The following is a 14,011-nucleotide window of genomic DNA, read 5'->3' as shown; positions in this document are numbered from 1 at the left end:
TTAAAGCTTTGCAAAATTTTCCATTGAGTTAGTGGTAGATGGTGAAAGGTATGTTTTTATTCTTACATAAGAACTAAACCATAAAAATGGGGCTAACTTTTTACACTTTAGCCCTGTTAGGGGTAAAATCGGTACCTCCCGCTGATGAACGGCACGTGGCGCTCCATATTATTAGAAACTGACTCTTATATGATAAGAAGAAGATTCATTACAGATTCTTCTCGACCCCTTAAAAATACTAACATATCTCAAAGGGAAACTGCGCCCAATGAGGAATCCTTGAGTGAGGCCGCAATCTTCCCTACAGAACGGATCTCCATTAAAAGAAAATTAATTATTCAGGGAGATAGGATATCTATCAAAATAGATATAAACTTATCTCCCAGGGAAGTCGACCAATTAGGAAAGACTCCTAAAACAGTGTGTTTCGTACTACGTTGTGGACTTCTCTCTATAAAAAGAGACCCTCACACTCATAGCAGATTCATTCACACTCATTGGTAATGCTTCTAAGCTTCGTCTCTTTCCTTTCACTTTCCCTATTATACCGATTTCTGACTTAAATGTCAAAGTGGCCGTCTGGAGCCACTACTCCGAGCCCGCTGATGTGAGTGCAGTGTTCTTGCAGGACTATCTTTACCATCTCTTGATCGAACGAGCGGATTTCGGCATCATCAAGCTCCATAATTGACAGGTGGAGAAATCCGATGTGATTGTGATAATGACAATGAATAGTTGTATAATTGAGTAAATGGACCCCCAAAGAAGACGAAAATGAATACTTTCCAAGTATATAGGAAACGATAAAAAAGGAAAGAATGATATTACAGTTCTCAACAAGCTCTTACAAAGCTCTTACAAGCCCTTTAAATACTAAACCACAACATACTTCAGGGCATCTTATTAGAACATTGAAGTGCCGAGCTCAGTTCCCTTTTTTAATACACAAAAAAAGAGAACTTTAACCAACCCAAATCAATTTTTATTTCCTAGAGGCCTTCAATTTATGAAGACATAGTTAAAAATCAACCATAATAAGATCATTTCCTTCCAAATCGTGGAAAGAAAAATTTCTTGTATGAACCTGACCCAAGTTGCACCCCTTGTTAGTAAGCCATTTATTTCTATGTGGAACTGATTCCATCGTGGAAGTGAAGAAAACAAATGGAAGTAACTTGTTTTAGGACCGTCCCAAATAATAATTAACCCCAATTAGGCTATTCACCATGGGATAGCAAAACTAGGGTTTATTGTATCCTTGGATAGCCTATCCTAGGATATACTATACAAGCAGGGTATCCTTATCCTACCACCTCTCTCTCAAAGAAAAAAGAAAACCATTCTCTAATCCGAATCAAATTTAATAGTATATAATCAGATTAATTACACTACTAATACACAATTAAATACAAAACCTACAAACAACAAAACAAAGAACTTCCCTTACATTTGCATTTCACATTCTCTCTCTACACCAAAACTTAAAACTTGAGAGATTTCGCATTCTGAAGGAGCTTCTGAGCGCGAGAGAGCTCCTCCTTCAAAGATCTGATCTGGGTCTGATATGAACGGGCCTGATCAACCGCCTCGGCCTCGAGATCTCCAAGCTGAGAACATAGCCTCTCCTCTGCATCTTCCGCCATTCTCATCCTCTCCTTTGTCTTTTTAAGCTCTGCTTTCATTTTCTCCTCTCTCTCCAAACTACCCTTCAATTCCTTCTCTAATTCCTCATTTCTCCTCCTCAATATTTCTTCTACCCCCAAATCCCCATTCATTGCCCTTTTGGGGTGGCGTGGGGAAGCTTCAATGGCAATACCTGGAGCCATGGCTGGAAGTAATCAGAGAATTTCGCCGTGAATTGTGAAAAAAAACGCTGGAAATGTAGTGCAACAAACTAGACCGGTTCTGGGGGGTTTTATAGAAGGACAAAGGGAGGTCAATGATATTCGCACTACTAGTTTTTACTAATTACACGAGATTGGTTTGTATTTTCTCTTTTAGAGTGCTTATAAGAGCTTTTGGGGTTTGTTGTAACCTTTGACAGCTGTTGGAAAAATAAAAGACGAGATGAGTTCGTGCGGTTATCAAAAAATGGTCATGCCAATATAAGTAGTCCAGGTTCAATGTACAGAAAATAGAATGGTGTAGGTGATTACGTATACGTATTGCTTGACTTTTATTTTCTGGTTTTTATTATTTGATTTGATTTAACTCGTTGTCTTCACAATCGATGCGCCACGTGGCAGTAAAGGGGGGTCTACTAATAAATTAATAATGATCTGTTTCATGCTTAATCTCCGGCCAAACAGGAAGATGAAACATTATTATTATTTATGGTAACTGATATTCCCACTACCAAGTTTTGATAATGAGACGAACTCATATGTCTTTTCTTATTTAACCAGCTGTAAAAAAAGTAATTAAAATTCCCAGAACGCTCTCCGCGATAATGCTTGAGCTCATTTTTGCAAGGGCACCCCTCAAATAAAAGACAAGGTGAGTTTGTCTCATTATTAAAACATTGTAGTGCGAGATTGAGGAGCCTTTTTGTGAAGGTTTGGGATAAATACCTTAGAAACTATTAATGGTTGAAAATCTAAGAGGTTTTTTTCAGTTCAATTGCGACTAAGCTTGTCACAGATAAATCCACCATTCAATTCTTTGTTAAGGGTTGAGATCGGTCACACTAAAAAATGGGTTATGGGTTTTCTCCTGTGCACAAAAGAGTGAAGGGCGATAATATTTTCACCCCCACTGCAGTACGCATTCGCCCCCCTTTTAACGTGATTTTGACGTCGAAAAGCGTTAAAGTTGTATGCATTCGTCCCACTTTCTAGTTTCAAAATCTAAAATCTAAGTAATTTATAGAAGGGAAATGATATATGCGCCAAGGTGTTTCGATACACAAGCGCTAGACTTGTTTGTCGTGTAGTATTTAAAGGGATTTTAGAGGATATTACGGTTCTCAAAAGCTCTTTAAACCCTTTAAATACTATACGACAAACAAGTGGAGCGCATGTTTTTTGAAACACTTGGCGCAGATATCATTTACCTTTATAGAAACTAGAAAGCATTAATAGCCTTATTACACGGCATTCACGGCATTCAGAAAACCTTAATCCTTCATTCACATATAGCGTCTAAAATCTAAATTAAAATGATCGCTTACCTAAAAATCAAGGTAGAATCATGGGACACAAAATAAGAGAAAAGAGGATGCTCAATCTCCTTACGTTTTGACCATATTGATTTGGATGCCAAAAAATACCTCCATCCTTAGGTTCTAAAACACCAACCTCCGTTTGGTTGCCAGTAAATTTTTTTTATCATAGGAGCTCTTTAATGCCAACAGTGAAGTCAATGAGATTTGCTAGGTTTTTTTTACCCTACAATTCCTAAAATTCCTGCCAAAATTTAGGATTGTCATTACCAAATATGGGAAGGGAGGAGAGAGAAAGAGAGAGGACATCATTCCCTATAAAAGAAAAAGAGAGGAAAAGGAGTCCATGTCATACTCATAAGCAATCATTACAAGAGTGGGATTAAAAAAATTCTAGTGTTAAAAGGCAACCAAACATGGGATGGGACGAAAATTTTACTAAAAACTTCATAGGTTTTAAATTTTACTGGCAACCAAACAGACCTCCAAAATTATTCGCTGATCTTTATTTTAATTGGAGTTCCTATCCGTCATTGTATTCTTCCTTTCAAATCCTCATCTACTATAGAAATCGAGGCGCCACAGTTTGGCTGAAACATAATTTGGGGTCATTAAATAGATCACAATGCAAAAATATTGTAATTCACATAAGCATTTACGCACAAAAAAGAAAAGTAATGAAGTTGTTTGAGTAGATAAGCTGTGCTTCAAAATCTTCTGAGTTAAGATAATCCTTAATCCTAAAATAAGTGAAATAAAAAGCTAAGAATACTTTAAAAATGTGGACATATCTAAGCCATGGATCAACAAATGAATATTATAATCTTATTAGTGAATCATGCATACTTGCTTACGTATTTGTAGACAAAAATCTTAAACTGTAATGCAAATAAAAGAATCAAATCAAATCAAATTAAATCGTAGGGGTTGTGGAGCACTATGTCATGAAAAGAGAAGGAAAAAACTCCACGAAACCTCTACAAATGGAATCTCTTTTTTAAGGTCAGAAAGTGTCCCAAAATGTTACACAGGCTTTTATAATAAAACGACAAACCCTAATCATACACCAACCGCATCTCCAAAATCTCCCCGACATCTAATTTCTACTATAAACCACTCATTCTTTATCTCTTGTCACTTAAATAAAAATAAAAAGAATACCCAATATTAGAAATATAAAAAGCAGTTGGTGTTCTTGGCCTCCCCCTTTGGACGTCCATTACACAGGCTTTTATAATAAAACGACAAACCCTAATCATACACCAACCACATCTCAAAAATCTCCCCAACTTCTAATTTCTACTATAAACCACTCATTCTTTATCTCTTGTCACTCAAATAAAAATAAAAAGAATGCCCAGTATTAGAAATATAAAAAGCAGTTGGTGTTCTTGGCCTCCCCCTTTGGACGTCCATTAGGATGCTCATTTGGTAGGCCACCAACAAGTAGGGGTGTTCATTATTCGGTTATAACCGAATAACTGAACCTAACCAAATCGGTTTGATCAGTTCGGTTCGGTTTTTTTCCTTTTCAGTTCGGTTTCGGTTATTTATTTTTTGAAATTCGGTTATTCGGGTTTGGTTATCGCAAAACAAAACTCGGTAAACCGAATAACCAAAGTTATGATAAAAACCATTATTTTTTCAAAAAAAAAGTGCTATATGGGCACTATATAGGATGATAAAAACCATCCATTTGATTGATCACAACTTAATTAGGTTGTGCTCAAAAAATCATTTCGATAGGATGATCCTAGCCCTCCGATCCAAACCGAGATTTTGCTTTTTTTCTTCTTTTTCTCCTACTATTCGGTTATAAACGAATAACCGAATTTTTAATCGGTTCGGTTATCGAAATTTGATAACCGAAATTATTTTGGTTATCAAATTTCGGTCTATTCGGTTCGGTTATCACCGAACGAACACCCCTACCAACAAGGTCACAATCTACCTTATGAGACCATTACCGGTCGATTGATAGGTGTGACTTTGCTTTTGTTTTACTTGGAGGGAGGTGAAACTTGACTTCTTACATTTACCCATTTAGCAGACGGTTTGCTTTCACAAGGGAGAGGGGCTTATCAAGGTTAAGCGAAAAAGAAAGCTTTGTGGAAATATTGCAATTAATGTTAAAGTAGAAAAGATTAAAAACGCCTCTCTCCAATAGCTTAAGTGTTTGGAGCAATTGGTAGTTTCACATGGTATCAGAGCAAAGGTCATGAGTTCAAACCTCCCGGATAGCAAAATTCCACATGCAATGGCCAAACCCAAAAGAGGGGCCACATGTGCCACTTGTAGGCCAACCCAAGAAAGAGGGGCCACACGTGAGGGGGAGTGTTAAAGTATAAAAGATGAAAAACACCTTTATCCAATAGCTTAAGGGGTCGTTTGGATATGCGGATTTTAGAATCTGGGATTTCTTCAAAATTGTAGATAAGAGACAAGAGAAGAAGTAGACCAGCTGTCATTTTGACTCATTTTTTACTCCTCGCCCTTCTTTCCATCAGCAAGAGAGTAGCAGATCCTCCTATATTTCCAGGTTTTAGAAATCTCACGATACAGGAGAGATTTTTAAAACATGAATTTCTCACTTAAAATCTAAGAAACGCTGTCAGGACAGCATACATAGGGCTGCAACTCGGGTCGGGCGGGTCGGGTTTTGAAGAACCCAACCCTACTCGAGAAATATCTCGGGTCGGGTCGGGTCGGGTCGGGTTTTTTTTACGTTAACTCAATTTTTTTAAGGAAAACTCTTGTTTGGCAAGGCAATTCAACTCATAGAAGTAGAAAAACTCAAGCATGGCAAACTCTTTACTGCATTAACTAATAACTAGACCAAAGAGAATAAATTGATGCATTACCAAATGAAAATGATTATACTCATATGAGATAAACAACAATGCATTAACTATTTAGTTGAAACTTGAAACCCTAGAGCTAAAGGGGGAAAACGAACAGAAGATGGAAAGAGTCCATATGATTGCGTGCGTGCGTGAGTTTTACTTTTAAGTTTTCACTTTTAAAGTAACAAAGTTTTAGAAAAAAAAATACATACTATAACTTAAGCAACTTGGGTCGGGTTGGGTCGGCCCCCTTCAAACCCGGCTCGACTCGAGATTCATGCGGGCTTTTGGATCGTAGACCCGGCTCGACCCGAAACCCAAGAAGCATGAACCCAACCCAAGCTATTTTCGGGTCGGGTCGATGCGGGTCGGGTAAAACCCGACCCCAAGTTGCAGCCCTAAGCATACAACAGCTTGATCATGAACCCTCTTTTACACTGTTTTCAAACTAAAATCTTGAATTCTAAAATCAACGTATCCGAACAGCCCCTAAGCGTTTGGAGCAAGTTTCACATTGTGGGAGGAAAGAGTTCCTACTCCCCAGAGTAGATAATTTATCTACTCTGTGGGCTTAAAATACAGTGGGGGCCACATTGTTTGGGTGATCCAAGGCATTCATTTGATGAGCCCTCACATGGATAAGGTGTGCCCAAAAAATCAGCTACATAGGATGATCCGAACCCCTTGATTTTAATAGATATGAAGGTTAGGCTCATTTTATGAGGGTGATTTTTTCGCTTGGCATATAGGGCTGAATAATTGAATACTTAGGATCATCCAACTATAGGGGCCCCACTATATTTTTTTTGAAAACTAAATATTTATGTGTTACTTCTTTGTTTTTACTTGAGATGGGTAAGGCGTGGGTTTCTTTCATCTAGAATGCCATGATCACAAACTATAGATTTTATTGAAATGTTTTAGGATTAATCATCCAATTAATCTACAATATGATTAAAAGGGATTTGGAATTTACCTCAACTGGCCATGACTGATGATCGATCTGGGTTGGATCTTTCATTGCCTTTATGGATGACTTGATCTTTGATGGGGCATATTTCCTTGTGGTCACTTAGAATATAGCAGAGACCAACCCATTTATTTGTAGACAAAAACTATTAGCGTTGTGTTACGTGCCTACTTGGAAGAAATAAATTTATTTAGATTTTGTTGCTTTTGGGATTTCCTTTCTAGTTGTTTTGGATAAGTAGGAGTGTTATTGAAAAGGGTTAGTTAGATTAGAGATTTTCTATAAATTTCATGTACGCAGAATTTTTGAGGAATGAAGAAATTTGTTACAGATATTGTGTCTTGTGCACAAAGGGGGATTGATCCTTCCCTCGAAGTGGATCAAAGGCCGATCTTCCCTTTAAGAAGATCAAAACCGTTGCGAACCGATCTATGTTCGTAACAAGTGGTATCAAAGCCGTCATTCCTGTGCCATGGATTGTGAGATTTGGAATTCTTTGGTGATGATTTTTCCAAGATTTTTTTCAGAATGTATGGAAGAACAACGGCGATTTTCGGAAGGCTTGAACAGAATCAGCATGCTGATCAAGCAAATGCGAGAAGAAAGAAAGCTAAATCTGAAAAATGCGCAAATTGATGACGTCAAGTATGATTCAGTTGAACGCCATTCAAAGATTCTTCTTGATTTTGTCAACCCGTTCGATCATTCCATCACTTCGAAGAGCCGCTCGGGAAAATCGTATTTTCTTTCATCTGATTTCGAGAGGGAGATTCGAAAGATTGTGCTCATTATTTGTGAAGAACGTGAAGGCATGGAGGCAATTACGGCGTTCAACAAAAGTATACCCAATAAAATTTGGGATCCGGGTGGAATAAATTATTTTCACCAATAAGCCAACCTTGGGGACAAGGTTGATTTCAAGAGGGGAGGAATGTTACGTGCCCACTTGGAAGAAGTAAATTTGTTTAGATTTTGTTGCTTTTGGGATTTCCTTTCTAGTTGTTTTGGATAAGTAGGAGTGTTATTGATAAGGGTTAGTTAGATTATAGATTTTCTATAAATTTCATGTATGCAGATTTTTTGAGGAATGAAGAAATTAGTTACAGAAATTGTGTCTTGTGCACAAAGGAGGATTGATCCTTCCCTCGAAGTGAATCAAAGGCCGATCTTCCCTTTAAGAAGATCAAAGCCGTTGGGAACCGATCTAGGTTCGTAACACATTGTATCCATAATAGAACTTTAAGCAGTTCAATTAACTTCTGATCCATAAGTAGTTAAACTTGGGCTTACACTAAAACATCCTTTCTAACTAGAATAAGATGCACTGATTACCCTCATACCCCTTATTGATTATTTGGTTAATGGATAAATATAGTAATTTGACACTTAGTCTCACTAATCAATCAAGATAATTTAGAGGTTCGATTTAAGATCAATGGTTGCCCACATAAGATCTCCACCACACAGAAACACAATTAGTAGAATCTCGTTTGTGATCTATGAAAGAAGCGAGCAAATTAAGCTAGCTTTCACGATAGGGACTTAGAATGGCATGTTAACACATAAGCACCCATGAATCCAATCCATGTTAAAAGCCAAGATAAGATATAACATGGAGTGTGGCACTTTTTCTTTTTGAAGATAGACACCACTGACATTAAGATGGAACCCAAGATGCCATGTCTTTTTCAAAAAAAAGAAAAAGAAAAAGGCAGAAAATATGGAGAGCAATGGAGCTTGATTGCCAGTCGCAATTCACGCAAGGTGCCATGGTGCACCATAAATTCGACAAAGACAGTTTAGAGCAAGTGGTATAATTCTCTGAATAATTACAAATTTCTTTAAAAAGGTCCCCAAATTTTTATGCCACATTTTAAAGTTTAAAAAATTGTAAATAAATACAAAATCCCAGCTCTCCCATGTTCTTAATTAAATGAAAAATTTCTAACTTAAACATGAATTTGAAGAAACAATTCAACAAAATCTCAAGAGAAATTCGTGGTATAATTTAGAGCATGAATTTAACAAAGACTGTTTAGAGTATAGTTAGGAAGTTTTCTAAATACTTGATGATAAAAATCCCAAAATTTGAGTCCAATAATCAGTGTGGATTCACAATCACTTCTCACAAATCCAAAACAAACAGGAAGTATTATAATCGTATTAGTGACTAGAGTATATCCGGACGTATTTGCTGACGAGTGGGTCTAGCCCTATGCATCCAATGAGGGAAATGATAGCAGGACAACCTTATTTCGATATTTTTCGCAAACGGTGTTGTCTTTTAGTATTTAAAGAGCTGTCAAAAGGTTATTACATTGGGGTTTTTGCAAAAAGAGTCTTCCATTATGGACTATTTGCAAATTAAGTCGTGTAGTTTGATATTTTGCAATACGAGTCGTGGCATTTGGCCATGCTTTGCAAAGGGAGTAAATTCTACCGTCACTTCACGGAATTGAAACAGCAGATAATTTAAGTTAAAAAAGACAAGAATACCCTTTATTTAAAGATTAGTATGTCCTATGGGTGGCATTATGATCTTCTCACCCCTCCTTTGGTTTTCTGGAATCTTGTGGAAAAGTTTGGAAAGGAAAAAAAATGTAAAATTGCCTACTTTTTACTCATGGAAAAAATAACTTAAACCCACCTTGCTCAATTTATGATGATATTCCGCTAAATTAACCATAATCATATTATTTCCCTCTAAATTGTGGGAAGAAAAAAAAATTCTAGAGAAAAGTTTTTCTTTCACTAATTCCATCATAAAAGTTTTTCTTTCAATCCAAACAGAGCGACAGCAATCCATTTCTTTCACTAATATAATTTTGTCCCTTGAGGTACTGTTTTCGTTTTGCTGTTGGGCGTTCTCATTCTTGGGTGATGATTTTTTCACCTGAAGGGGCGGAGACAGAAATAGCATGAGAGGGCCGTGGCCTTTCAATGAATTGCAAAATCCCTTTTATGGTTTATGGCCCTACATGCATGCTCAGCTAGTTTAGCGGCTCTACATGTAACATGCATGCTTTAGTGGCCGTGGCACCCAATAATCAATTCAGGCAAGTGTAAATTAGTCCAGCCCCATCAAGTGTAAATCCCCCCGCCCACCCCAACGTGATGGGACGTCAAAAATAAGGGTGTCAATTTTGGCTCGGGCTCGGAAGCTCGATCGAGCTCGGCTCGAATCCTTAACGAGCCGAGCCCAGCCGGCTCGCCAGGCTCGTTAAGCTTAACGAGCCGAGCCCGATTTAGGCCAGGCTTGGCTCGTTAAGAATTTAATATATTTAAATATATATATATATATATATATATTATATATTAATATATACACTAAAAGGGTTGTCCATGGAGTGAAAGGGGGAGGCAAAATATGTCACTTCATTTTTGGAACCCCATTTGTTACTTGGACCACCCCCCATAGTGTAAAAAAAGTAGTCAAATTACACTAGATAGGGCTGTCCAGGGAAGATGAGGGGTGTGAACTTAATATAACCCGAGCTCGGTAAGGCTCGTGAGCCTGACCGAGCCGAGCCGAGCCTGGCCAAGCTCGGCTCGGCTCAGCTCATTTACACCCCTAGTCAAAAAGCATTCAAGTCTGCCCAGTGCCGACAATTCACTTAAGAGGGGGGCGCATCATCCTTGGGGGTAAAAATCATCTCCCTCATTTTTAACTTATGTGATCCACTTGTTATTAGAAAGGCACCCATTGAGAGGCATTCTCTGATGTAACGTGGCACACCCAATGCAACACAACCAAAGCCATAAAAGCGTGGAAGTATGGAACCATGGTGAAAATAAGGATAGCAAAAATATGGATAGCGACTGTTCTAGATTTGAAAATTGCAATTCACGTGGTGGGGACATGTTGCACCCTAAATTTGATAAAGACACATAGGAGCAAAGCCATAAAATCAACTCTCCGAATAATTGAAAATTTGTGAGACAATCACCAATTTTTTATGCCCCTTTTTAGTGTTTAAAAAATTCTAAGTAATTATAAAAATTTCAATGTCTCGTGTTCTTTTTATAGTTAAATACAAAATTTTTAAACTAAACGTGAATTTGAAGAACAATTCGTAACTTTCAATAGGAATGTTATCAGCACAACCAGATTTTGATACTGCACAAAGCCAGTTGTCTGTTCTGCTTTAATTGGCTCGTGAGAGCATTTTGAGAAATGTAAAGGGCTATTGGAAATATTGTGCTGATATCATTTCCCTTTCAAAAATAGCATTTGGAAATCTTGGGGAAAATTCGAAATGTAGTTTAGTGCATTAATTTAATAAGGACAACTTTTGAGCATAATTAGGAAGCTCTCTGAATGAATGCTTGAATAGTTCCTGAATAAATTTCAAAATTTTAATGCTCAATTTAAATTAAAAAAATCCAGAATATTTAAAGGGAAATGTTATCAGCCCTACTGTATTTTGATGAGGGCACTCCTTACTTTATTAAAAGTACGGTATGACCCCCACCATAGGATGATCCAAACCGTCCATTAGATGGGCCACAGCCTAAATAGGTTATGCCTCAAAAATCATTTCCAGAAGTTGATCATAACCCTCGATTTGAATGTTAGAGGGTTGATCCTAACCCTCTATAGATCGGAGGGAGGGTTATCCGCACTACTCTATTTTGATGAGGCCAGTCCTCACTTTATTAAAAGTACAGTATGGCCTGCACCATTGGATGATCCAAACCATCCATTAGATAGGCCACAGCCTAAATAATATGTGACCCAAAATCATTTCCATAGGTTGATGATCCTAACCCTCGATCAATAGAGGGTTAAAATCAACCCTCTAATATTCGGTCCTTCTATAGATCGAAGGGTTAATAAGATACCATAAGTTCCAAAGACACTCACCAATTTCCATCATCATATGTATAAACATGAAATACAACAGAATCAAATAGGGAAAAAAAATCAAGAGCATTACAAAAAAAATCCCTTTTCTTTTCTTTCTACAGACGACCGGCCTGGAGGAGCTTGTGAGCATGGGTGAGCTGCTCTTTCAAAGCCATGATCTGAACATGGTAGGCACGTGCCTGATGAACAGCCTCTGCCTCTAGATCACCAAGCTGAGAGCAGAGCATCTCTTCTGCATTTTCCACAATTCTAAGCCTCTCCTTTGTCTTATTAAGCTCCTCCTTCATCTTAACCTCTCTCTCTAAACTCCCCTTCAATTCCTTCTCTAAATACTCATTTCTCCTCCTCAACACCTCTTCCACTCCCAAATCACCCTTCCCATCCGAAGAAAACCCTACCCCTTTGCTCTGCAAAGTAGCCATGCCCGGTGCCATTACCGGAATATTCACGTCGTAATGTTTTAGAGAGATGAATGTCTGTCCTGGGGATGTTATAGGTGGGAATTGAAATAATGTGTCCAGGTTCAATGTACCTGAGAAGGAAGTCTTAGTTTTACTTTTGTACACGAAATTGGCAAGATTTGAAAAAGAGAGATGATAAATTGGCACCCACTGTTGGATTATTCGCCCCTCTTGAAGATAAACGTCAAAAGGAGGGTAACATGAATAGACTTTAGGGAGACTTTAACGCTATTTTGACGTCAATTCACGTACCAGGGGTGCGAATACTATATATATAGTGAGTGCGAATTTATCATCTTCCTTTGAAAAAGTCATACGTGTTAAAATTTTCCTGAATGATGATGATTCGCATACTTCTAATGTAGACTGGTCAAAGTGCAAGTGGGGCCATATTTGGTCAATGATCCAAACCGTTTATTTCCACGGTTATGATGGGCCTTTCTAGATGAGGGAGAGAATAAAAAAATCCCCTCAATTCATATCTGGGAAATGATTTTTGCACTCCAATGTTTTGATAAACATGCGCTCCAATTTTTGTCGTGAGTATTATGGTTCTCACAAAAGCTCTTAAACCCCTTTAAATACTACACGACAAACATGTGGAGCGCATGTTTATCAAAACATTGGAGCACATAAATCATTTCCCTTCATATTTTAGGGCCTTTCTAGATGGATACAGACTGTTGCGCTTTGATTTTCTCACCATCCATTTAACGGTCACAAATCAGGTAGAATTTTCAAAAATGGGTAGATTGTTACTTCATGGCCCAGATCTTTCCTCCAGGACCATCCATTGCAGGGCGTAGGAAATGAATGGTTTGGATCATCCCCACTTGTATTTCTGTTCGCTCTTTTTTTCCTTGCGAAAATCTAAACATTCATCGTACAAGAACTAAAGAAAGCCACAGCTTAAAATTTAAGCTATTTGATAGTAGGGATTTGCTACCATCCATCTATAAGACATTTTATTTTATTTTGATTGGTAATTTGGGGTTAGGCAAACCCCCACCAGAATTTATTCAAAAGAAAAATGATTACATACGGTTATAAACGGCTCCAGAGTAGTCTTCCAGAAGGATTACATTCAATTCATGAGGAATAACAGAAGGGGGGATTGGAAGACCCTTACAAGGGCAAGAGATCTTAGATAAGAAATCAGCAGGCCTGTTTCCTTCTCGCCAAATATGAGTAATAGACCAGTTGTTAAAACCAGAAAGGCGCTCCGCAAGATGTTCAAGATCAGGCATTTTCTTCCAAGGACATGGAGAGGAGTTTTGGACCACTTTGACAGCTGTCAAGGAATCCGATTCTATCCAAAGATTTTTTATGTTCATAGATTCAGCAAGGAGAACGCCGTTGATTATAGCATCAATCTCGAGAAGATGAATGGGAGCTGAAGCACAATTCAGTGAGAGCATCAATTTCCTTCTCGCCATCTATAAGACATTTAATAGCTATATAGAAGTTTTTTTGTATAAAATATTTAATTATTATAAAAGAAATTACATTATTAGCCCATTTAATAGGCCAAAATCTTACACTTTTGAAGTTTTAAATATCTTACTGAGCCCTTTGAGTTTTCCAATTATATGTAAGCATATATATTGGGCGATGATTTTTTTTCACCCCTGTAAGATTATGAGCCCCCTGTTCAGGTGAATTGACGTCAAAAAACTTAGAAGCACGAAGCAGGAGCGGGGGCAAAGGTGG

General features: G+C 37.7%; 1 protein-coding gene across 1 annotated transcript; it reads right to left on the bottom strand.

Annotated features, from left to right (window-relative positions):
* Positions 1-1,340: 1,340 nt before the first annotated feature.
* Positions 1,341-1,900, bottom strand: LOC143887227 (protein RESPONSE TO LOW SULFUR 2-like). Its single transcript, XM_077391340.1, has one exon. The coding sequence runs from the start codon at positions 1,824-1,826 to the stop codon at positions 1,482-1,484; it is 345 nt and encodes a 114-aa protein (XP_077247455.1). The 5' UTR covers positions 1,827-1,900; the 3' UTR covers positions 1,341-1,481.
* Positions 1,901-14,011: the final 12,111 nt, after the last annotated feature.

Source organism: Tasmannia lanceolata, unplaced genomic scaffold, assembly GCF_043159265.1.
Source record: "Tasmannia lanceolata isolate RefF3 unplaced genomic scaffold, GAP_Taslan_0.1 ptg000012l, whole genome shotgun sequence".
Taxonomy (NCBI): Eukaryota; Viridiplantae; Streptophyta; class Magnoliopsida; order Canellales; family Winteraceae; genus Tasmannia; species Tasmannia lanceolata.
This window is presented reverse-complemented; position numbering and strand designations above follow the sequence as displayed.

What these genes read in the sequence shown, in the direction of transcription:
- LOC143887227 (XM_077391340.1), bottom strand. Translation starts at nt 1,826, where the DNA reads ATGGCTCCAGGTATTGCCATTGAAGCTTCCCCACGCCACCCCAAAAGG.